Source organism: Procambarus clarkii, chromosome 17 (assembly GCF_040958095.1).
Source record: "Procambarus clarkii isolate CNS0578487 chromosome 17, FALCON_Pclarkii_2.0, whole genome shotgun sequence".
Taxonomy (NCBI): domain Eukaryota; kingdom Metazoa; phylum Arthropoda; class Malacostraca; order Decapoda; family Cambaridae; genus Procambarus; species Procambarus clarkii.
Window position 1 is genome coordinate 8,298,138 of NC_091166.1, and position 25,134 is coordinate 8,323,271.

The 25,134-nt window shown below is 44.5% G+C and overlaps 1 protein-coding gene across 1 annotated transcript in view; it reads left to right on the forward strand.

Moving 5' to 3' along the window:
- The window catches only part of LOC138365503 (uncharacterized), a 61,516-nt gene that overhangs the window by 34,725 nt on the left and 1,657 nt on the right, over window positions 1–25,134 (forward strand). Inside the window, exon 2 of the mRNA XM_069325789.1 lies at window positions 12,320–13,021. Within this exon, the coding sequence (XP_069181890.1) occupies window positions 12,518–13,021 (504 nt within the window). The 5' untranslated portion in view covers window positions 12,320–12,517. The remainder of the gene's footprint in view (window positions 1–12,319; window positions 13,022–25,134) is intronic.

A 25,134-nucleotide genomic window follows, 5' to 3' on the forward strand; every position in this document is an offset into this window, starting at 1 on the left:
TGAGTTTCTACAGTACCTGCAGGCAGCTTCTTCTAGTTGCTGTCCGATGTTGGACTTGTTGGTTCTCAGGGAGGCCCGAGGGGGGGGAGGGTTCTTCCCGGAGAGGTGGTGCCAAGGCTCTGGGTTCCTCTCATCATGTTAGGCCGGTGGTGCCAGTTTTCGAGCTGGCGCCACCTTCGGACCTGTCTTCATCTTATCGGTGTGGTGATCGCTCTGCACGTAAGTTGGGTTCTCGCAAGGGATGTCGGCCCTTTTGCGGTTTGCCCCATTGACGGGGCAATGGGGGGGTTGGCCCCTTCTCCTTCAGGGAGTTCAGGGCTGGTGGGGCAGGCCTCCTTTCCTGCATTCTGTCGAGTCATCTTGGAGTGGCTGTGCTTGGGCATGGTCGAAACGATGACATCCATCGGATGGGTTTCCCAGTCCCGTGTGTGGACCTGTGGTTCATTCTGCACTTGTCACAACTGAACCCCTAGGTTTCTTGCCCCTCCTTTCGGATGACTAGTCTGTCCCAGGTCCAGCTGCTTTTGGAGCTGGGCGCTTGCATGGTGCCCCTGGACCTCCGGGTCGCGTATTGGCACATTCCAATTCATCCGAGGTTCAGGGACTGGCTCGATTTTCTTGTGGGGTATCTCAGTTACCGCTTTTGTTGCCTCCCATTCGGGTTGGATCTGGCTCTTCTCGTGTTTACACGCCTTACCTGGGTCATGGTGGCCCATCTGCGTATGTTAGGGGTTTGGGTGCTTGCCTACCTCGACGATTGGCTGGTGTAGGCTCCCAGCCAGTCTGCGTGTCTGCTTGCAAGGGATTTGGTGCTTTCCCAGCTCGTCGGGTTTGGATTCCTAGTGAACTGGAGGAAGTCCCATCTGGTTCCCTCTCATGTTCGGACTTGGTTGGGTCTTGTGTTGGACTCTCAGAACGCTTCCTTGTCTCTCCCTCCAGAGTCTCTGCTTCAGCTTCAATCCTGCTTTCAACTGTTTCTGGGGTGCTCTCAGGTCACTTGACGGTTTGTTGACGGTTTGTGCGGGAGTCTGAACTTTGCTGTGTTGGTCTACCTGCCGGATCGAGTTTGGCTATGTTGTCTGTTCTGGCTCCTTCAGGGACGTCCCTTCTGCCTCTCTCGTGAACGCTGGGTTTTGCCTTCAGGGGGCCTTGTGTCGGTTGTTGCGTCGTTGGCTTCCTCTTCATGTTTTCAAGGTTCAGTGCCTCGATGCCTACCCGAACCCTCGCTCAATGTTTTTACGGACGCGTCGCCTCTTGGGTGGGGCTTTGTGACTAGTGCTCGCCTGGCGAGTACTTGCCAGGACAATGTTCCTGGCCCTAGCTGGGCGGTGTCGCATTTGGTCGGCGGTTGCGGCCTGTTGCTTCGTTTTCGGGTTGGTATGCGAGTGGCGACTGCCTCCCAGGTTAGTCCCTCGTTTTTTCTTTGGGTAAGTAGCTCAGGCAAAACGAAGGGGTCTCCCCCTCCCCCAGAAAATCAGCGTTGAATGTAATGAAACGTCAGTTTCTGGGTGAGATCCAGAGGCTCCCTGGCAACCCTCCATCTCAAGCTAAATGAAATTTTTTTCATCCTAAACCTGCTTCCAACACTAGTAGCACTGTACTATGCCTTCCCTTCATATCTGAACTCAAAACTTTTACGAATCCCTTTTCGTCCTCTAGACGAAAGTCCTCTAGACGGTTATCTCAAGATAACCTCAAGAAGACATAAAGCTCGCCTTTCGACAAACTAACACACTTCATAGAATTCTAGTTCATACTGCTCCTCCTGCTTCTAATGCTGCTGGTGTCTACTCTATATCCTGTTCTTGTCCTCTCCAATACTTTGGCGAAACTGGCTGTACTCTTAATGACAGACTTAAAGAACACAAGAGAAATGTTAAGTCTGCAGACACTTAACAATGCTTTCTTCTGTCATATGAGGGATTCTAATCATCCTATTGATTGGTCTTCCTCCAAAATAATCTTTCCTGCCTCTACACAGACGCCATCTTGTTGAATCGGTTCTAATACACAACGTACCCAACATGAACTTTAGTCCTGGCTTTGTTGCTGTGGACTCTTCCCTTTCACAGTATATACTTAAATGCTCTAATCTTTCTAACAAATGTGACCTAACATAAGCTTACCCTTCCATTTATCTTTCTTTCTCTTTCCTTTTCCTTCTCTCTTCTCTCTGTTTTTCTGTTCATTGTTTTCTCTTACGTTCCCTTGCTATCCTCTTCTTATTTCTATTACTCATTCCCCTTCTCATTCGGTGGTTATAATAGGAGCTGCCTCGTATGGGCCAATGGGCCTTCTGCAGTTCTTATTCCTACTATTATCCCCTCTACTACACCTTACCTTGCTCCTCACCTCTCTCTCTTGCCTATTTATTGCCTGCATCAACTTCCTCATCACATACACATTCAGCACCGCTCCTGTGCCAGGTAAGTCCACCACGGGCTCACCATAGCCCGTGCTACTGGCCCCGCTTCAGTGCCAGGTAAGTTACGGGCTTACCATAGCCCATGCTACTTGGAACTTGTTCCGAGTAGCTGAATCTATAACAACAAACATTCCTCATCACAATCGACTTGAGAATGGTCCAGGACGGACCGAAACGTCGTCGTCCCTTCACCTTCTAGTGTGTGATCTGGTCAACATTCTTCAGCCACGTTATTGTGACTCATCGCCTGCAACCCTCCAGTAGGCATTTTTTTTGCATGTTTTGACATCCAGCCTCAGTACTGGGGTGTAGATAGCCGGCACAAGGAGTCTGGGGGCTCCCCCTACCCCCCTCCCAGTGAGAAGGGAGCTGGGCAGACAGCGGAGCAGCACGTGGTTGACGTCATGCTCGTTTGCTTGTTTTCATTTGGGGATTTCTGTTCACTCGTTTGAATTTCAGTAGCAGTTTTAACCAGAATAGAGTTTGTTTTGGGGCATTTACCTTTTTGGGTGCCTGACCCGGTCGATGGCAGAAATAGAATGCTCCAAACCACATGTGCATTTCTATAGGTCATTGCTCCTTGTGCCTCTCTGAAGGGGCCAGGTTCTGGCTCATTGTCCCCGGTAGGCCTAAGAACTCCATTCACTTGACTGATGCCAAAATCTAATGCAGTATATCCATATCAGTCTGGATAGCTCCAGGAGCCTCCGGGTCTCGCCCAAAAACTGGTGTTCATTACATTCAATGCCTTTTTTTTTTTTTGCATCCTGGTAATATGACATCAGGAAATGCAGGAAATCTGTTGTTCATGGCTTCAACAAGTGGTAGAGCCAAGAGAAAACAGGTTGTGATGACTTTTGAACAAAAAGTTCAGCTTATAAAGGAAGTTGAAAGTGGATTTCCTAGAAGGGTTGTGTGCACCAAGTACCGTGGCACCTGGACTTACAACTGCCCCTGCTTACGAATTTTTTGAGTTACAACGTAAATTTTGTCGAAAATGCAACTCGACTTACGTCCTTTGCTTCGAGAAGCGACTTTGTTGAAACGCATATGGGTCGACCAATCCCGTGATTCCTGGAGGCACGGCCGACCCGGCCTCAGTTTATCAGACCTGCCTGCTTAGTGACGATCGTGCTTGTAAAGAATTTAATTATTTTTGTGCTTTTTTGTTTTTTGAACATAAAAGTAATTATTATATATCACGTAATGGGTCTCAAGAAAGTCGGTGGTAAGGTTCAACCTAAGAAAGCACATGTGAGGATGACCATAGAGAAAACAAGAGATCATTCATAAACACGGAAATGGTATGAGGGTTGTTGATATAGAGTAGAGGATGTCCCTTCCTCATTTATTAAGAAAATGAGTGCAGCATGGGAAGAATTGCAAAGTTTTGCTGAAAAATGTCACCCAAATCAAGCTGTAGCAGGCTGTTGTGTTAACTTTTTATCCCTTTAACTGCACAAAGCATCATATGATGCTTTGTGTAACTGTCAACAAATTGGGTACAGTATCATATGATGTTTAGGAGTACCATGCAAGATTTAAAAGTCCCACGGCTACTTGTGGTTCACATCAGCTTCCTCAGGGCTCTTATAAACAGATGCCATTTAAAAAAATCTTGGGCAACATTCCCGGGTGTGAGAACCTCAGTACTGAATGAACCACCAAGGCTGGCGCATGCAGCATGAGCTCACAGCACTGCTGTTCAGTTTGTGATTACAGTATCGCCTAAAAATGAAAAAAAATATGTGTAACTAGTATTATTTAGCGATGCTAGTATTACAGAAGAACTCTGACTGTGATAAAAATGACCGGGATTCTAATAATAGCAGGATTGTTGTGATATAAATAAATAAATAAATAATAATTTGTGCTTTGCGTTGTATTGGGGGGAGGAGAAATGTTGAAGGAGGGAGGGCTATAGTGTCATCTGTCGAATCTGTGTGGCCACCTGTTACCGTCTGCACTCACCATACCAACTTAGTGCCCTGGAAACACAAACCGAAACTGTCTCTATTTTCCGCTTGTTACAGCTTGTAATAAAGTTGTTACATCTTGGCTTAACGTGTTTATGACATATTAGAAAGTTGTTACAACTTGCTATATTGGTTGTAATCACTGGTTAGGTGGTGTTAAAACGTGTTCGAACGTTGTACCAACGTCGTAGTTTTGTTGTGTGTGTTTGGCGGGCGGTTCCCTATGGTGAACACAAATGTAGATACTTACATATAATGTACTAGTATTTTCTGTTGCCCAGTCGAAAACTTTATTAATATCTGCTTGAAGTTTTTCAATGTCTTCAGCAGAGGTAATTTTCCTACTGATTTTTGTGTCATCTGCAAAGGATGATACAAAGCTGTGACTTGTATTTTTGTCTATATCTGATATGAGAATAAGGAAAAGTAGTGGGGCACAGACTGTACCTTGAGGTACAGAGCTTTTAACTGTGCTTGGACTCAATTTTTTATGGTTGACTGTTGCTCTTTGTGTCCTGTTCGACCGAAAACTGAGTATCCAGTGTCCTACTTTACCGGTTATTCCCATTGACCTCATATTGTGTGCAATTACTCCAAGGTCACATATATTGAATGCCCGTGCGAAGTCCATGTATACCACATCCACATTCTGTTTTTCTTCTAAAGCCTCAGTGACTTTGTCGTAGTGACCAAGTAGCTGTGAGATGCACGATTTTCCCGCTCGAAATCCATGTTGGCCTGGGTTGTGAAGGTCATTGGTCTCCATAAAACTGGTGACCTGACTCCTAATCACACCCTCAAATACTTTTATTATGTGGGACGTTAGTGCAACTGGTCTATAATTCTTTCCCAATGCTTTGCTCCCTCTCTTGTGTTGAGGGGCAATGTCTGCTACTTTAAGTGCATCTGGTAACTCCCCCATGTTCAAGCTCTTCCTCCACACTATACTGAGTGCCTGTGCTACTGGCACCTTGCATTTCTTTATGAATATTGAATTCCATGAATCTGGACCCGGGGCTGAGTGCATGGGCATGTTTTCAATTTCTCTTTCAAAATCTAGTACGCTCGTGTTGATATCAGTTATATTTACTGGGGTTTGGATATCACGTATAAAGAAATTCTCTGGATCTTCCACTTTCATGTTATTTATTGGAGAGCTAAACATGTCCTCATACTGCTTTTTAGGATTTTACTAATTTCTTTGTCATCGTCTGTGTATGAACCTTCACTCGTACGAATGGGTCCAATATATGCAGTTGTTTTTGCTTTTGGTTTTGCATATGTGAAGAAGTATTTTGGATTTTTCTTTATTTCCTGAATTGCTTGCTGTTCTAACTGCCTTTCTTCAATCTGATATGAGTGTTTCAATTTCCACTCGATTTCTTTAATCTCCCTATTTAAGTTATTCTTTCTCTGTAAGGAAAGTTGTGTCTGCTTATGCATTTCCGTTACTTTTTTCCTTTTTTTATAGTGTCATCTGCGTTCTCCTTCTATGCTGGACCTCTTTCTGGCTTTCCTCAAAGGAGTATGTTTCAGCCAGACTTGATATGCTTTCGAAGTCAGTTTTTCTATTCCTTCTGTAGGACTTGTATTACTTTCAACATTTTCCTATGGAATGTTTGTAAGTTCCCTGTTTATTGTCTCCCAGTCTACCATTTTATTATTATAATTTAATTTACTGAATAACCCATCTCTCACTTGATCATTGTTTTAGGTCTATTCTGGGTATTGATGGTAGTTTACACTTCAATGAGCTTGTGATCTGAGTATGTGGTATCTGATATCGTAATGTCCCTGATTATGCCTTCATTGTTTGTAAAGACCCGATCTAGAATATTTTCATTTCTCGTTGGCTCTGATATCTGCTGGTTGAGTGAAAATTTATCACAGAATCTAAGCAGCTCTCTAATCTGTGGTTGGTTATGTCCTGATAGATTTCCTGGTATAATATTATTGTTTGCTATTCTCTATCTTAGATTTGGCAAGTTGAAGTCACCTAGGAAGATAATATGAGGTATCGCGTTCGCCAAATTATCAAGGCTATTCTCTATTTTGTTTATCTGTTCTGCGAATTCCTCAGCTGTTGTATCTTGCAGTTTGTATATTAGAATAAAAACTAAGTTTATTTTCTCTATTTTTACTCCCAGTACCTCTACCACCTCATTTGTAAAGTCAAGGAGTTCCAAGCATACAAGGTCTTCCCTAACATACAGACCCACTCCTTCATGTGACCTAAATTACCCTATCACACCTTTATAGATTATATCCTGCAATCCAGATCTCACTGTCGAAGAATTCCCCTGCATGAGTTTCTGTGAAAGCTTCAAATACTGCATTTGATTCAGTGAGGAAGCCATTTATGAATTGTACTTTGTTTTTTTTTTCTTGTTGTTAGTCCTTGCATGTTGGCAAAGATGAATGAGTTTACTCAATTTGGGATAGTTTGACTGGGAGACTTTTTGGGCAGGTACATTATGCGAGGACATGTTTAGTTTGTTTGGCCCTGTACTGATTGTTGTAAGGCAGTTGCCTGTCATAGTTGTTGTTCCTTTTTGGTGTACTCACCTAGTTGTGCTTGCAGGGGTTGAGCTTTGGCTCTTTGGTCCCGCCCCTCAACCGTCAATCAACTGATGTACAGATTCCTGAGCCTACTGGGCTCTAGCATATCTACATTTGATACTGTGTATGGAGTCATCCTCCACCACATCACTTTCTATAGTGCATTCCATTTACTAACTACTCTGACACTGAAAAAGTTCTTTCTAATGTCTCTATGGCTCATTTAGGTACTCAGCTTCCACCTGTGTCCCTTTGTGCGTGAACCACCTGTGTTAAATAATCCATCCTTGTCTACCCTGTCAAATTGTAATTTGTATCTGTAATGTATCTGTATATGTATCGGGTGTGTAATTGTATCTGTGATTCTGGTATGCAAGTGGGTCTGGCATCCAGTTCCATACATTCTGTTTCCCTTTTGAAATCTCTTTTGGCTTGGTATAAAAAATTAATTGAGTTTCCTCAAAATTCATTATCTTGTTTGACACTCTTTATGTAACGTTCCGTGCCTTTCACGTGAAAGTATTGGCAGCTGAGGTCATAGCATTTTCTGTCCTCGAGTGAGGTTTGGCACATGTCAGGATAGAAAAACCTACATGTTGATCCAAATTGACACTGTCCTTTCCTAAGTACATTTAAACATTTTTTGGGATGGTGGTAACTGCATTCTAATCCTTTCTTATTACCAGCATATCTATGTCTGCATATGCCCCTTTACATAAAATTTATATATCTGTCCTTCTGGTCTGACTCGCTCTATCTGGGACTGTTGTAGTGCTTGTACCTATCGTGCTGTCTATTACACTTTCTAGTCTACTGTCGTCTGCATCCGGGCATACTGAATCAGAGTTTAGAACTTCCAGAGTTTCTACTTCAGTTCCCTCCCTGACTATAGTCTCTGCCCCTGGTCTTTTAGAATTATTGTTGTTCATTTCAAACTCTCTCTGGATGGCTGGTATGCTTTCAATAAATTATGTTTTCCGGTCATGCGTCATGTTATCTAGAAGGTTTTTTAGGATATTCCAAGAGGGCAGGTAAAATTTACACACCCAGAGCAAATGGCCAGCTCTCAGTCCCATGGTGTTACTCCTGTACAAGCTGAATGTAATCTATTCTTACATATACAGTATATAACATTAAATTTCCATTGCCTTTGATTTTAAGGTTTATTAGTGGCAGCAAATTAATTTGTTTACTGCCATTTTGTCCTGTTTTGGTGTGCACTTGGAATGGGGTTGTCAGTGTTCTATATTTGCACGAATGCCAACCTCTTGTACTTATCTAATCTTGAAAGTGTGTATTACAACATTCAATATGCAAGACCAGTTTGTCTGTTCCCTTTATCTCAAACCCTACCCAGCTGCATGTTCCAGGGTATACTGTAGATGGCAACCTGGAGTTTAGTGAGTGGTCCACTCCCTGGCTGTTCCCTGGGTCACCATCACCACCAGTGTGGAGGTGCCAGTTTTCTATTTAGTGTCCTTAGTATTTCAGTATTTAGTAAACTGTCCTCAGTATTTTACTATTTCTAATATTACAGTATATGTATATTTAAATTTATATGCTTAACCCTTATGTACAGGTACTTATCGTATGTAGAGGAGTACAAGTCACTGTTGTTGACCGTAACCTTCCCCTCAGGTCTCTGGGTTGATGTGTCCTGTTGCCACTTCTTTGTTCTTAAACCATTAATGACTGGTTGGCTGTATCCATTATCATAAGGAATTTTATGCTTACTTTCTGGCTTCCTCTGTTGACTTACTCTATTATTTATTTCTAGATTCCCATTCCCATATTTCAATATAAATTCACAGTATATTCTCACTGAGGACGGCTCTAGCCCTGGTCACCTCGTGGCTAGTGTATACAGTATATTCTCACTGAGGACGGCTCTAGCCCTGGTCACCTCGTGGCTAGTGTATACAGTATATTCTCACTGAGGACGGCTCTAGCCCTGGTCACCTCGTGGCTAGTGTATACAGTATATTCTCACTGAGGATGGCTCTAGCCCTGGTCACCTCGTGGCTAGTGTATACAGTATATTCTTACTGAGGACGGCTCTAGCCCTGGTCACCTCGTGGCTAGTGTATACAGTATATTCTCACTGAGGATGGCTCTAGCCCTGGTCACCTCGTGGCTAGTGTATACAGTATATTCTCACTGAGGACGGCTCTAGCCCTGGTCACCTCGTGGCTAGTGTATACACATTCAAGGGTGTTGCCATATTTTGGCACTCTTATACATCTCTACTCTTTCACATGGCAATATTCCTACATTTCAACTTTTATGTGTCGTGTTACACTTCACTGTAACTTCACTGAGTCACTGTTTTAGAATAGCTAATACAGTGGAACCTCTGTATTCGGATTTATTTGGTTCCTGAAGGAGAGACGAATGCCAAACAATTATTTCTCATAATGAATTATGTAAATTCGATTAATCAGTTCCAGACCACAAAAATATATATAGTTATACAATAATTAAATGAAATAAATGCTAACACACTTTACCAACACTTAGACATATGTTGATGGCATATGTGGAAGGTGGTGAGGCAGAGGAAGAGATGTTCTTTGGCAGGGGAGTCCCATACCATTATAACTTCTGGTAGTTGTGCTTCTGGGATTCTTTCTCTTTTCTGTCTTTTTCTGTTTCCCTCATTACACTCACTGGATGCTTTTCTTACAAGAAACTTGTCCAAGGATGATTAATTTTGTCAGCACTTTAACGTCTCAACTGCTCAACATGCCTGCAGGCCCTCAATGGGGGGGGGGGGGGGGGGGCTTGCAATGCGCCTCCGGGGATCTTATATTTTTAGTGTATGATTCAAAACTCTCATGGCTACATGGGGTTCACATCAGCTTCCTCAAGGATCTTGTAAACAGACGCCATCTTTAAAAAAAATTGTGGGCAACATTCACTGGTGTGAGAGCCTCAGTACTGTACTGAGTGAGCAACCAAGGCTGGCACACGCAGCATGAGCTCACAGCACTGCTGTTCAGCTTCTGACCACAGCATTGCCAAATAATGTCAAAATATATATATATAACTTGTATTACTGTATTTAGCCATGATAGTATCACAGAAGAGCCTAAGTGTGATAATGACTGTGTACATTGTTCAAATATCAGTGAATCAATGCTGTTCACGATGTTCACAGCGCTAGCCACATCACAGCATTATTTCGTCCATCTAGGAATCTTCAAACGACTTCTTATGTTACTTTACAAAATAAAGCTGTGGTCAATTATTCATTTACAGGATTTAGTGGCCAGTATTGTGATAATAGCTGGATTTTGGTGATAATTAGCACTGTCCATAGTATTGTGGGAGGAGGAAGTTTGGTGAGGGAGGGAGGGAGAGATTCCAGATAGCGTCACTGTGTGTGGCAGCCACTCTTGTTTTGCTCACCATACTAACTTAGTGGTTCGCTATGGTGAACACATATGTACATGGGTATATACAATGTGTGTATGTAGTGTAATAACAGCAACAGGAGTTTGTTGGGAGGAGCTATTTTGGTGAGGGAGGTGACGTCGTAATCGTAGCGTCATCTGCTGGCTGCTGTGTGATTTCTCATGCAGTGTATGGCGGCTACTGTGCTGTTTGGACACAATACCGGCTTACTTGCATATCTCTGGTGAATAAAACATGTAGATACGTATACATAACATGTGTAAATAGTGTAATAAAAACATTGACAGTATGGTGGGAGGAGGAGTGATGGCGAGTACGATGTTGGAGATGAGAGGCTGGGAGTGGCAGCTCACACTTGAGGAGTTCTGAGTGTGTTTATGGAGAATGTATATAGTGTGTGATAGTGTATAGTGTGTAAATATGTTGTAAATATACATAAATGAACATGAAACATTGGTGTGAATAACAGTATGGTGGGAGGAGGGGGGATGGCGAGTATGATGTTGGAGGAGTGAGGGAGGACTGGCTGGGTGTGGAAGCTCACACTCGCGGAGTTTTCAGTGTGTTTATGGTGTGTGTATATAGTGTGTGATAGTGTATAGTGTGTAAATAGAATGTATATATACATAAATTAGCATGATACATTGGCAATATGTGCAAGATATGTGTACACGTGTCATGCACGTAACACAGTGTCTTCGAACAGTACGGATGTTCTACTGCCATAATATAGTCTACGTGTTCATTATACATAGGATTGTCACAAAAAAAAAAAAAAAAAATTTATTTCGAACTGTGCGCAAAAAATGAACAAAAATATATTCGGGGCAACTCACGCATCTTGAGCCGGCGCCCGACTGGCCTCGGGAGAGTACGCCACGGGCGACCGGGGATTAATGACGTCATCTTGAGGTTATCTTGAGATGATTTCGGGGCTTTTTAGTGTCCCCGCGGCCCGGTCCTCGACCAGGCCTCCACCCACAGGAAGCAGCCCGTGACAGCTGACTAACACCCAGGTACCTATTTTTACTGCTAGGTAACAGGGGCATAGGATGAAAGAAACTGCCCATTGTTTCTCGCCGGCGCCTGGGATCGAACCCAGGACCACAGGATCACAAGTCCAGTGTGCTGTCCGCTCGGCCGACCGGCTCCCTTTGGTTGATGACCGGTTCCCATGACCAACCACGACCTTACAGACCCCATAGCAGCCAAAGTACAATTTCGACTTTTTGTTAACATATCCATACTCAGGGAAGGGTTTTTGACACTAAAAAAAATCCAGAGAATATATTTCCTGCGCACTGGGGGGGGGGGGGGGGTGCCGTATTTGGAAGCTGAGCAATCCAGTGGTTAAAATGTTTCTAAAGTGAGACATGGCAATGTCTTTCAACAGGTTTATAACACAGTTTGTCAGGGTGATAATTTTCAAGAAAATGTTTTCCATTTTGCACACCTTCCTTTGATTAGAGAACTATATTTAGGAATACCAAACTCTGTATCGAGAGCAGACACACGGGCACCACTTTCATATTCAGCTACGAGTTCTTTCTTCATCTGTGTCTTGATTCAAACCATTTTTTTTTTTTTTTTTGCTTGGCCCTTATCACTAACTTCATAAGTGACATGATGACTTATTTACACTAAGAATATCAAACATATCCAAAATATCCAAGAGAAAAGTGTAGTGGGTTGTGTAGTGAACAACAGCTATGGTGAAACTGAAGCATCAGGGATGCATGTTTACTTCTGAACGCTTGGCAAACGGATGAACACTGTGTCTGAATACTGTAAAGTGGGAATTGGAAGCAGTGCAAATATTGAGGTTCCTCTGTACAAGGAAATTATGTAAATATTATATAATTTGTATTGAAAAATACAGTACAGTACTGTAATATTACTTTTTGTTGCAACTACATCTAGCTTAACCAAATATTCTTTTCCACAGGATAACAAGCCAGAGGAATGTTCAGTGTGTTTTAACGATTATGGCGACAATCAGCTACGGCCTCGCACACTGCCATGCGGCCACACATTCTGCTCCCAGTGTATTGACAATGCTATCAAGAATGGTCAGGTGACCTGCCCCAGCTGCCGGGCCCAGCACGCTGCCACAGCTGCTACTCAGTTCTCAATCAGTTATGGTATGGAGGCCCTTATCAGAAAACTAAAAGGTATTGAGGTTGTGCCAGGGGTAACAGTACCAGCAAAACCCATTAAAACTCCTGCGAGAGGAATCAGCAAGAAGTTACGCTCCCTGGTGCAGGAGCAGAAGAGCATCATCAGCAGCCTCATTACTAGCTGTGAAGAGGTACTGTCCCAGCTGGGGAAGTACCAGGGGCAGCTGGGGGACTGGAAAACTCACCACCTCCAGCTCCAGGACAGACTCTATGCTCTGGTAGAGCAGAACAAGTCAGCAATGAAGCTTTTGGAACTGGAGGATACCAGTGTGGTGAATATGACAACACAAGGAGAGGAAGGGAAGACTCAGCTGCAGGCCATGTTGGGGAGCCTCGACACAGTCAACACCCCACAGGAGGTTGACACAACCATAGACACAGCTGATGAGTGCAGCATGAAGATAGAAGATTGGCTCCAGAAGTGCCAGACGCACTTCCCAGATGTCAAGACTGTCCACACCTCAGTGAAGGTACGTTGCTGAAGGTCACATTGTTCTCACCCAACTGTGTGTAGTATTGCCTCTATATAAACACTTTTGACATAGAGACACATCAAGATGAGAGTAGACTTTATATATAGGAAACTTTCTGGGGGGAAGCCCCTTCGGCTCCACGAAGCTATCCGGACTGATATGAATGTATTAGACCCTAGCATCAGTCAAGCAAATGGAGTTCTAGGCCTAACGGGGACCACGAGCCAGAACCTAGCCTCCCCTCAGAAAGGCACGACGAGCAATGGCCTATAGAAACCCCCGTGTGGTTGAAAGCATTCTATATCTGCCATCGACCGGGTAATGCACCCAGAAAAGTAGGCATCCCAAAACAAACCTCTATTCTGGTTAAAAGATTGCTACTGGAAGCCGAACTATTGGACAGAACTCCCCAAATGAAAAATGAGCAAACGAACATGATGTCACAACCTTCACCGTGCCGCCGTCTGCGCAGCAACCCCCCTCCCCGGGAGGGAGTAGGGGAGCCCCAGACCCCCGTGCCGGCTATCCACACACCAGTTCTGTGGCTGATGTGCTTCCTGGACGGTTGTGCGACTCTGGCTCTGAATTTTCCAGTGTTGTGCCTTGTGATGTGGTCCTGTCCTGTGGTGGTGTGCGAGCCAGGAGAACCAGTACTCGGTCTGCTTGCGCCTAGGGTTACTTTCCCTAGGTAGGTAGCTCTAGAGTACTGCCTGTAAGTACTGCCCATGGAGCTTGGGGCTACCTTCCACAAATCACCTTTGGGGTCTACCTCTGCTGTAGGCTTTTGCTGCGTGATGATTACCCTCCATTGGAGTCAGCTGGGGTGCTTCATGCACCCCTCTTTGTCTCTGGGAAGGAGGTAGTTTTCGTCACTGGTTGGGATGCAAGGTACTGTGCAGCTAGTTGTCACCTACTCATAGTGGCCGGCTCTGTTCCGCCTGGGCACGTTGTGCTCCTGCGAGGTTTTTTGTTTTTTTATTGTTTTTGTTTTCCTGCCTGGTGGGGGGTCTGCCCCTTGGTTTTGGTCCTCACCCAATTATATCTTGGTAGTCCTCTACTAGGTACCCGTGAGTGTACATGTCTCGTGAGTTCAGCAATTTGGAGTTTGTTTTGGTAATTTTTGGCGCTGGTTAGCAGTACTTAGTCTAGACTTCCCCTAGTGAGAATATACGACAAAGGGCCCTGGAAAACCCCATGTGGCTCAGTGGTCTGATGGAGGCGTCCCTCGAGTCCCATCTTGCTTTGTACGAGTTTTAAAGGTTGCTCTGTCTCCTTATCTCAGGGTGACATTCACTGTTTGTGCCTCCGTCATGCTGCCTGTTGGGTCGGTGACACCTTCAACCTGGAGTTCTGCGAGTTTTGTTCCTTGTTTGTACTCCAATACACCCAGTCCACTGATAATGATCTTCGGGTGCAGGCAGCTACGGCATTGCATGCGCGTTTTAGGTTGCTGCAATGAGCTAGGTTGGTTGCTCACCCGGAAGCCCTGAGACTGCCCCATGTTTGGTTATAGGGACGCAGATTTGGGGGTGTTAGTCGTTTCGACTTTGGTTTCGTCAGTGCCCCCTTGTCCTTCCCCTGCTGTTGTTCGTTTTGTTCCTCCCCCCTCCCCCTTGCTTCTGGCTCCGATGCGTCTGAGAGTTTCAGAGTCGGGGTAGAGTTTAGTTGGTGTTGAGACTCTGACAGTTTCAGGGGATGCCCCTTCCTGTGTGACGATGGAGGCATTCAAGCCTGTTCCTTCAGCTGGTGCTTCTGGGATTGACCAGTGGGCCCTCTTTGTTCCAGCTTTTCCGGCGGCTTCTGCCTTTTCTTTTGAGGCAGGGGGCTTGGAGGACGGCTCAGCCCCGGGTCCTGATGTGGAGGCTCCCGGGGCGGGTGGAGGGGTTGACTTGGGAGGCTTGGGCCCATTACACCCCGCTTGGTTTTTGGTGCTCTCTGAGCAGGGCTTGTTATAGGGGGTTGGGTTTTCTTATCTTCCCTCCCTGTACGAGTTTGATATGGTGTCGACCCCTCCCCAGATTCGGTTCTGTGTTTCCTTGTGTGCTTCAGTCCAATCCTTCCGGAGGTTTTTGGCCTCTTGCATCCTGCCTCATGAGGTGCAGGAGGCTCTTATGGTGGTTCAGGTTTACCTGGGGGACAACTTTGAGCACCTCAATGCGTGCTTGTTCGCCCCTGCCCTTCCTCGGGATGGCGGCATTGTGCAGCTTCACATGCAGGTTCTCACCCTTTTAACTGCCCTGGTTGCTGAGGATTTTTGCGCCCGTAGCCTTTTGGTGTTGGTGTTGCGGTTCTTTTTCCTTCTCGAGTGGTCTTTGAATTGACTTGAGGAGGATATGGAGGCACTTGGGACCGATCCTGGGTCTAATGGTTTTGGGTTGGTTTTGGTAGTGCGGGCATCGTCTGCCCTGTTGAAGCTGTTCGCATTGATCCTGCGGGATGTGGTGTCTGTTTTTTGTTTCTTATCTCGCATGTCGGCAGGCAGTGATCGTTCAATCCGTGGAATCAGCTTGGGCTCTGGTTCTTAGGTTTCTTTGCCTGTTTGTCCTTTGCTGTTTGCAGAGTCTGCGGTGGTGCAGTATCTTCAGGTAGCTTTTTCCGGTTGCCGTCCCATATCGAACTTGTTTGTTCTCCAGGGGGCCTGTGGGGAGGTCGTCCCAGAAGGGTTGTGCCAGGGCTTAGGGTTCCTCTTGTCGTGGTAGGCCAGTGGTGCCAGTTTTGGGGATGACACAGCCTTCAGAACTGACGATGGCTGGTTAGCGTGATCGCTCTGCTCATAATGGGCTTTTCATATTGTTTCTGATGGCCTGCGGTGGTGTTGGGTGGCCTCTCCTCCTTTAGGGGGTTCAGGGCTGGTGGGTGAGTCCCTCAGGTGGGTCCCGCATGTTTCCGGTTCTGAAACGGGACTGTGCAGACCTGCAGTTCACTCTGGACTTGTTCTGTCTGAATCCTTGGGTCTCCTGCCCCTCCTTTCGGATGTCTACCCTGTCCCAGGTCTGTCTTTTCTTGGAGCCAGGCACTTGGATGGTGTCCCTTGACTCCGGGATGCATATTGGCATGTCCCAATTCATCTGGGGTTCAGGGACTGGCTTGGTTTTTTTGTGGGGCATCAGGCTTACCATTTTCATTGCCTTCCATTTGGCTCGAATCTGGCACCTTGCGTGTTCACACGCCTTACCCAGGTCGTGGTGGCCCATCTGCTTTTCTTAAGGGTTCGGGTTTTGGCCTACCTCGATGACTGGCTGGTGCTGGTGACATGTGGACTGGCTCCCAGCCAGTCCGCATGTCTGCTCGCCAGGGATTTGTTTTTTCCCAGCTCGCCTGATTCGGGTTCCTGGTGAGCTGGAGAAGTCCCATCTGGTTCGCTCTCAGGTTCGGTCTTGGCTGGGTCTTGTGTGGGACTCTCGGAGTGCTTCCTTGTCTCTTCCTCCGGAGGCCCTTTGGCAGCAGTCCCGCCTTCGCCTGTTTCTGGGGGGCTCCCGGGTCACCCGGCGGTTGCTCGAGGGTTTGTGCAGGAGTCTGAGCTTAGCAGTGATGGTCTACCCACCGGGTTGGGTTTGGCTTCGTTGGCTGTTCTGATTCCTTTGGGGTCATCCCTTTGGCCTCTCTCGCGATTGCTGGGTTTGGCCTCTGGGGGCCTTGCATCAGTTGCTGAGTCGCTGACTTCCTCTTTGGGTTTTTCGGGGGTTCACTGCCTTGCTGCCTACCCGAGCCCTCGCTCAATGTGTTCATGGACGCATTGTCTTTAGTCTGGGGGCTTTGTGACCAGTGCTCAGAGGACCAGTCAGGGGCGGTGAGGTCTTTCCTTCCTGACCCACCGCTTGGTGTGGGAGTTCGCGGCGGTGTGGCTGTCACTTCGTAGGGTTCAAGTTGCTCGCGGATTGATGGTCAGGCTCCATTTGGAGTGCTCCCCAGTGGTTCATTGCCGGGGTTCGATGTGGTCTTTGGCTCATTGGGGCTGGTCGCTTCGGTTGACTCGTCTGCTGAGTTCTCAGTGTTCGGCTCTCCTGGCAGTTCACGTTCAGGGGGGTGTCCAACGTCCTGGCGGACGGCCTGTCTTGGTTCATTCCACTGTCCACGGAATGGACAGTCGACGCTGACTCGTTCAATTGGCTCTGCCGGACATACGGGCTCCTGGAGGTGGACCTCTTTGCATCTGCATGGTTGGGGCGCCTCCCATTATATGTGGCACCCTTCCCCAACTGCAAGGCTGTCAGGGTCGATGCCTTCAGGCAGGACTGGTCAAGGTGGGGTTTCCTCTACCTCTTCACCCTGGTTCAGCTGTTACTCCAGGTCCTAACTCGCTTGGAGACTACCAAGGGAGAGTAGTCCTCTTAGCTCCTTGGTGGCCGGCCCAGCCTTGGTTTCAGGTGCTGCTTGCTCGATGTCCGAACCCCGCGGGTCTTCCCGTGGCTCTGCCGATTTCAGTAGATCGGACCGGTCCGTTACGTAGCTGGTTCTATCTTCTCCTTGAGTCTTCATGTCTGGTCTTTTTGATGTGGGTCTATCTCCGTTTGTATGGTGATCAGGTGGCTTTGTTAATGGTGTCCCACCTGCATGCTTCATCTCTGTAGCAGTATGAAGTTTCCTGGCGGTCCTTCCGCTATTTCTTATCCCTTCGTAGGTCTCTGATAGGGTTGTCCTCTTCTTCCTTTCCTTGTTGTTTTGGGACCGTCATCTTATGCAGATTACTGTATAAACCCGCTAATCCGGACTATATGGGTAGGACCCCACGCCAGATTAGCCGGTTTTCTGGATTAACATACTTTTTCACCGCGTGAGTCCAAAAGTGACCATTTCCAAAAATGTTTGTACAGACAACCACTTGGTTTGCAAACTTAAGTTATCCAAAGGCAGGCATGGAGGGAGCTGTCAAGTCAGTCAAGTCAGTCAGTCCAGTCCAGTCAGTGGAGGAGAGGTAGTGAGGGATGTGTAATTACCTAAGTGTAGTTACAGGATGAGAGCTACGCTCGTGGTGTCCCGTCTTCCCATCACTCTTTGTCATATAACGCTATGAAATTACTGACGGTTTTGGCCTCCACCACCTTCTCACCTAACTTGTTCCAACCGTCTACCACTCTGTTTACAAAAGTGAATTTTCTTATATTTCTCCGGCAGCTTTGTTTCGTTAGTTTAAATCTATGACCTCTTGTTCTTGAAGTTCCAGGTCTCGGAATTCTTCCCTATCAATTTTATTGATTCTTGTTACTATTTTGAACGTAGTGATCATATTGCCTCTTTTTCTTCTATCCTCTAGTTTTTGCATATTTAATGCCTCTAACCTTTCCTCGTAGCTCTTGTCCTTCAGTTCTGGGAGCCACTTAGTGGCATATCATTGCACCTTTTCCAGTTTGTTGATGTGCTTCTTATGATATAAGCACCATACAACCGCTGCATATTCCAGTTTTGTCTAACAAAAGTCGTGAACAATTTCTTTAGTATTTCTCCATCCATGTATTTAAAAGCAATTCTGAAATTAGTGTAGCATAGGCTTCTCGCACAATGTTCTTAATGTGGTCCTCAGGTGACAGTTTTCTATCTAGAACCACCCCTAGATCCCTTTTTTTCAGAATTCTTTAAAGATTACTCACATAATCACATAGGTTGTGCTCTCACATAGGTTGTGTGGGGTCTATGTTCTCCAGTTCCACATTCCATAACATGGCATTTAGTCACATTAAATTCCATTTGCCAAGTGTTGCTCCATATACTTATTTTGTCCAGGTCTTCTTGAAGGGCATGACAATCATCTAGGTTTCTTATCTTCCCTATTATCTTAGCATCATCAGCGAACATGTTCATATAATTCTGTATTCCCACAGGTAGATCATTTATGTAGACAATGAACATTACCGGTGCAATAACTGAACCCTGTGGTACTCCACTCATGACATTCCTCCAATCTGATATCTTGCCTCAGTTTACGGCCCTCATTTTTCTGTCAGGAAATTTTTCATCCATGTTAGAAGCTTACCTGTCACCCTCCAATATGTTCCAGTTTCCAGAACAACCTCTTATGGGGAACTCTGTCGAAAGCCTTTTTTAGGTCCAGATAGATGCAATCAACCCAACCATCTCTTTCCTGTAAGATCTCTGTGGCTCGATCATAGAAACTAAGTTCGTTACACAGGATCTTCCAGATCGAAAACCATACTGTTTGTCTGATATTATATTGTTTTTCTCCAGGTATTCTACCCATTTAGCTTTAATTACTTTTTTCCCCAATATTTTGACTATTACACTTGTCAATGATACAGGTCTATAATTAAGGGGGTCTTCCCTGCTTCCACATTTGTAGATTGGAACTATGTTAGCCTTTTTCCACACATCAGCTACAACTCCTGTAAACAGGGATGCCTGAAAAGTCAGTTGAAGTGGAATGCTGAGCTCAGGTGCACATTCTCTTAGAACCCATGGTGAAACTCCATCTGGACCAATTGCTTTGTTCTTACTTAGCTCCTTGAGCATTTTTTCCACGTCGTTTCTAGGCACCTCTATGTGCTCTATGTTGTTCTCTGGAATTCTTATTGTGTCTGGTTCCCTGAAGACTTCATTTTGTACAAACACACTTTGGAATTTTTTGTTTAATGTTTCACATATTTCCTTTTCATTTTCTGTGAATCTATTTCCCATTTTCAACCTCTGAATTTTATCCTTTACCTGCAATTTGTTGTTTATGAATTTATAGAATAGACCTGGTTCTGTTTTACATTTGTCTGCAATCCCTTTTTCAAAACTTCTTTCTGCCTCTCTCCTCACTGCCATGTAGTTGTTTCTCGCATCTTTGTATCGCTGGTATTTTTGGGGGTTTGGCCTCTTCCTGTATTGAATCCATTTTTATGTCTTTTGGTCTCTGGCCTTCTCGCAATTTCTATTGAACCAATCCTGTTTCCTAGTTCTGCATCTCTGTTTTGGTATAAATTTTTTTGTGCCTTTATCATATACTTCACAAAACTTGACATACATCTCATTCACTTCCTTGCCTAGCATCAAGTCTGTCCAATTATACTCACTAACAAAAATTCTAAGGTCGCCATAATGTCCTCTCCTGAAGTCAGGTTTTTCAACTGCTTCAACCACCTTATTTTCTTCCAGACTATAAAGCATTGCATATTTTATTCCCAAAAAGACATGGTCATTTTTACCCAAAAATGAAGGTACTGTTTGTCAAATATTTCTTCCTCCTTCCTGGTAAATATCAAATCTAGCATGGAGGGAACGTCCCCTTCCCTCATCCTCGTAGCTTGTTTAACATGTTGATACAAGAATGTTTCCAGGATGAGGTCTACAAATCTACAGGTCCAAAAATCTTCTGTTTTAGCTTCATATGCTTCCCAGTCTATGGATTTCAAGTTGATGTCGCTGACTATCAACAGTCATGATCTATCGTTATCCGCTCTCGCTATAATCTCTCTCATTATTGTTATAAAACCTTCTCGTTTACTATCTAGCTCCTCCTTTGACCATGTGCTGCTTGGCGGTGGACTATATGCATTTATGATCATTAGTTTATCATCCTCATGGCAGATCTCTAGTGCTATTATGTCAACTTCTTGTGGATTGTCAGTCATTATTTCGTTCACCTTTTGGTGTTCTTTCACTAGCACAGCAACATCACTGCCTTTCCTAATTTTTCTGTCCCGTCTCCAAATTGAGTAACCCCTTGGGAATATGACCTCATTTAAAATAACATCTTCAAGTTTTGTCTCCGTGAGTGCAACAATGTCTGGTGTCTGCAGCTGTATTACATCACTTAACTCCAGTATCTTCAATCTCACTCCATCTATGTTGGTGTATGCAATCTTCAGGAACTTGTTTCCCCTCTCCTTATTCTTCACTCCCCCTCTCTCTAATGCTTTTGTTGGTTTGCCTTTATGTACCACTTTACTGGTCTGCCTATCCCTATCACTTTGTAGAAAAAAGAATTGATTTCTTCTTCATTCCTGCTCTCATTTAAACTTTTTGCCTCGGCGAGGTTCAGTTTCAGCTTCTCTCTATCTTCTTTTGAAAGATCTCGTCTTAACGACCACACTTTCCCATCCTCATCACTTTGTAATTTTCTAGCATTATTTAGTACTTCTTCCATCTGTTTGGCACCATTTAGGGTGATCCTCAAAGGTCGATCTTTCCATTTTACATATCTGCCTATTCTCCTGTAGTCGCACACATTCTCTATGGTTGTAAGACCTTCCACGAGGCCAACAATTTTATCTACTACTTTCGCTTCTTCTACAGCTCTTTCTGACCTAGATGTTATCTTCTTTTCTTTGCAGCCAAAAATTATCAGAGAATTACTCCGATCAACTGTGTTTTGCACCAACTTCGGGTTAGATCTATCTCAAGATAGATGCCAATTTCTTTCTGACTTCCAGCCTAATATTTGTTTTATCTTGATTACTGCAGTGTTTGGCTTCCTTTACTGCTTCTTCAATTTTTTCCTTCTCCTTGGCCACTTGTGCATAGGTGAGTTGCATATCCTTCTTGCACTGTTCTATTCCCTGTGTAACTTCCTCCATCTGTGCTGACAAAAGCTGTTTCTCCTGTTGAATTTCCTTACCTAACCTATTGTAGTCATTTATGTTTAAATTTATTTTAACTTCTTTCAAAATTATTTGTAAGAGTTTATTTTCTTCTTCCATGGCTTTGCAATTTGTTTCCAATTGATTCTTATCCATGCACAAGTCTTTCACTAAACCCTTAAGACATAAAACTTTGCTATTTAACCCTCAAACCGCTAGGGGCCCAAATGGATTTCACACCCACAGGCGCAACAAAAAAAAAAAATCCAAAAAATTCTTTCGTCTGATAGAAGTGTTCATTTTTGTTCCCTGATCACGGAAAAAATAACAAAAAAATCGTGGGTGGCATATTTTAGCCGCAATAGGGTAGGGAAGTGTGGCAAAAAAGGGGCGTTGACGGAGCCTTCGCCAGACGAGGTCTACTCCGCCCGAGCTGTCTGGCGGCAGTTGCCACAAATATATTATTACCTAATTATTTCAATGACTCTGATTTGTTCTTAGTTTTTTTGCAGTAATATTATGCAATACAGTGAATTGTGATATATTTATATAATAAAATATGTGAACCATCACTGTACTCAAAATTATGGTGTGCATATTAGTGATTTAATTATTATGTTCATAAAACAATAAACAAATAGTTTTGCTGTTGTTATACTATATACACAGGTTATATATACGTATTTGCATGTTTTGTTCACCATAACGAACCACTAAGTTGGTATTGTGAGTCAAAATGCAACGAGGAGTGACCACCACACACCAGCCAGCCACTCACTGCCACTCCTTCCCTCAACAACACCTCACTTGCCCTCATTCTTCTCCCACAATACTGTTTTTGCATTTATTCACTATACACAGACGTTATATATATAAGTATTTACATGATTAGTTCACCATAACTGTACATCTAAGCTTGTATGGTGAGTAAAGGCACAAAGACGTAGCTACTCACACACTCAGCTGGTCAGCAGCTGCCCTCAAGGCCAGACACACTAATATTTCTCCTCCAACAATATTGATTGTGGTGTTATTATACTATATACACACATTATATATAAGTACCTACCCGTTTTATTCACCATACCTGTAAAAATAAACTGGTATGGTGCCCTAAGACCATAGTGGCCACCAGCACTCAACATGGTAAGTCGTGCAGACGACGCACCTCCCTCACCAAAATGGCGGCTCCCAACCTACTCCTCTCTCTGTTATCACACTCTATACACACGTTATATATAAGAATCTACATTTGTATTCACCATAGCGAACCACTAAGCTGGTATGGTGAGTGCAGTCAATAAAAGGTGACCACACACAGAAGACAACGCCACCACCCTCCCTCCCACAGCCTTACGCCTCCCTCCATGGAGCACAGCGCTAAATATCACCACAATCCTGCTATTATCAGAATCCTGGTCAGTTTTATCACTGTCAGGGGTCTTCTATAATACTATCATCGGTAAATAATAGCAGGATCATATATATTATGACATTTGTAGGCGATGCTGTGGTCAAAAGCTGAACAGCGGTGCTGTGAGCTCGTGCTGCGTGCGCCAGCCTTGGTGGCTTGCTCAATACTGACGCTCTAACACCCAAGAATGTTGGCCTGGATTTTTTTTCTAGGTGGCATCTGGCAACTATCGGTCGTGGCTGTACTATAGCTGCCCCTATCCCAGGCGGGGCGTTTAAATTATAGCGCTAGACACAAAATCATATATAAATGATGTGCGCAGTTTCGGTTTTGTCACTGATATCATATATATATGATATGCGCGGTTTGAGGGTTAAATGGTCATTACTTTCTTTCAATTTACTAATTATTTCTACATGAGAGTTCACTATTGTATCTAATTTTACCAACTTGTTGTATAGACTGGGTATATCAATGCTTTCTTCATTGAATCCAGCAAAATCAAGCTCTGTTTTGTATTTCCTCTTGCAGGCAGCCATCTTGAATGTTCTTTTCTGCACTGGAAACACTAGGGCAACTTTTTCTCATCCAATTTTTCGCTTCCCTTGGCACATTCCTGTTATCTCACCTATTTTTCAAAAGCACTATACCTTTATGTTCTCTGGGACACTCACTATCATCATCCTGTACTACAATACTTAGGATTGTTGAAATATGCTGAAGCTCCTTCGATGCAAGTGTTGACCCTGGGGGTGTCACCTTTTTGAAAAGGTGTGTTATGAAGTCAGCGTGTTAATTCACTGACAAAGCACCGAACAAAGTCTCCCACCCATATTAAAATTTATATCTTAGCTTTATGCTATTAAATGTTGATTTTTGTGTTAAGTGTACAGTCTTATGATAAATTAATAATCATTAACATGTTTTATTGCTTCCTGTTTATTAATTAAACAAATACATTTTTACTTATGAATTATGGACAGTTGAACTATGTGACCAGTATAGCAGTGTGTGTATACGGCATGTGGGGGGGTGGGGGTGGGGGAGGTGTGTCGGTGGTGGGGGAGGGCTGGCTCACTCCAATAACCCTAACACACTCAACCCCGTTAGCCAGATTTGTTTCTTAAATTCTGGATGTACATGCTCATATATATTTTTGGGTACAGATTTTGTTTAATAATATTATTAGGATAATAAAAAGTTATAAAATTACTTGTTTTATGAATGGTTTATTATATTTAATGGAAATTCTCCAGGCTATTTCTGGCTGGCAATCTACTGCCACCTACAGAAGGATCTCTTGGGGAGGGAGGCAGTGAATGTGAGTGGGACAGAGGAAGTGAGCAGCAGTGAGGGTGACTCCCTCCCTTCATGACTCCCTCACTTCTCGGTGGTGGTGTACAATGAGTGTTAGGCTGTTGATTTGGCCAAATATCTGCTAGTCCGGCTTCCATGGAAATTTTCGCCAGATAGAGAGATAACTTTATCCGGCCATGATTTTTGCCAGATTAGGGCATTTTCCGGATTGGCGGATTTCGGATTAGTGGGTTTCTACAATACTGTCACCTCATATCGTGCTGCGCTGGCAGAGCCACTGCAGCTTGCGTTCGGCATTGATGTTTCTTCTGCACTGTTCCCCAAGCTTTCTCGTGTTGTTTTACCTCCAGCCTGCTTATGTGCCTCCTGAACCGTCCTGGTCGTTGGACCGGATGCTCTCTTTTCTGTCTTCTCGGTTTGTGGTGGCCCCTTTGGTTCAGGACTGTTTCTCCAAGGCTCTTTTCTTGTTGGCATTGGCCTCTGGGGGGTTTGGGTTGGGGAGCTTCATACTCTCCTCCTGCACAGGGGTTTTCTGCTCTCTTGGTCCCGGTGGTAGGTTTTTTCGGTTGCAGCCGTCTCCTTCTTTTCTGGCAAAGAATGAGACTGCTACTTTCTATAGTGGTCCTTAGGTTGTTGATGCTTTGTTGGTTCGGCCAGGGGGTGCGTCATGTGTTGTGTCCGGTTGCGGCTTTCTGCTGTTACATGCGTGCCACGGCCTCGGTGGCCGGGGACATGCTTTGGGTTGACCTGGTTTCCCAACTTCCCTTTTCCAGGGTTCGGGTCTCCCAGGTCATCCACAGGGTTATTTGGTCAAGCCAGCCTGCGGTCTATCCTTGTGCCCACGACGTTTGTAAGTTTGCTGT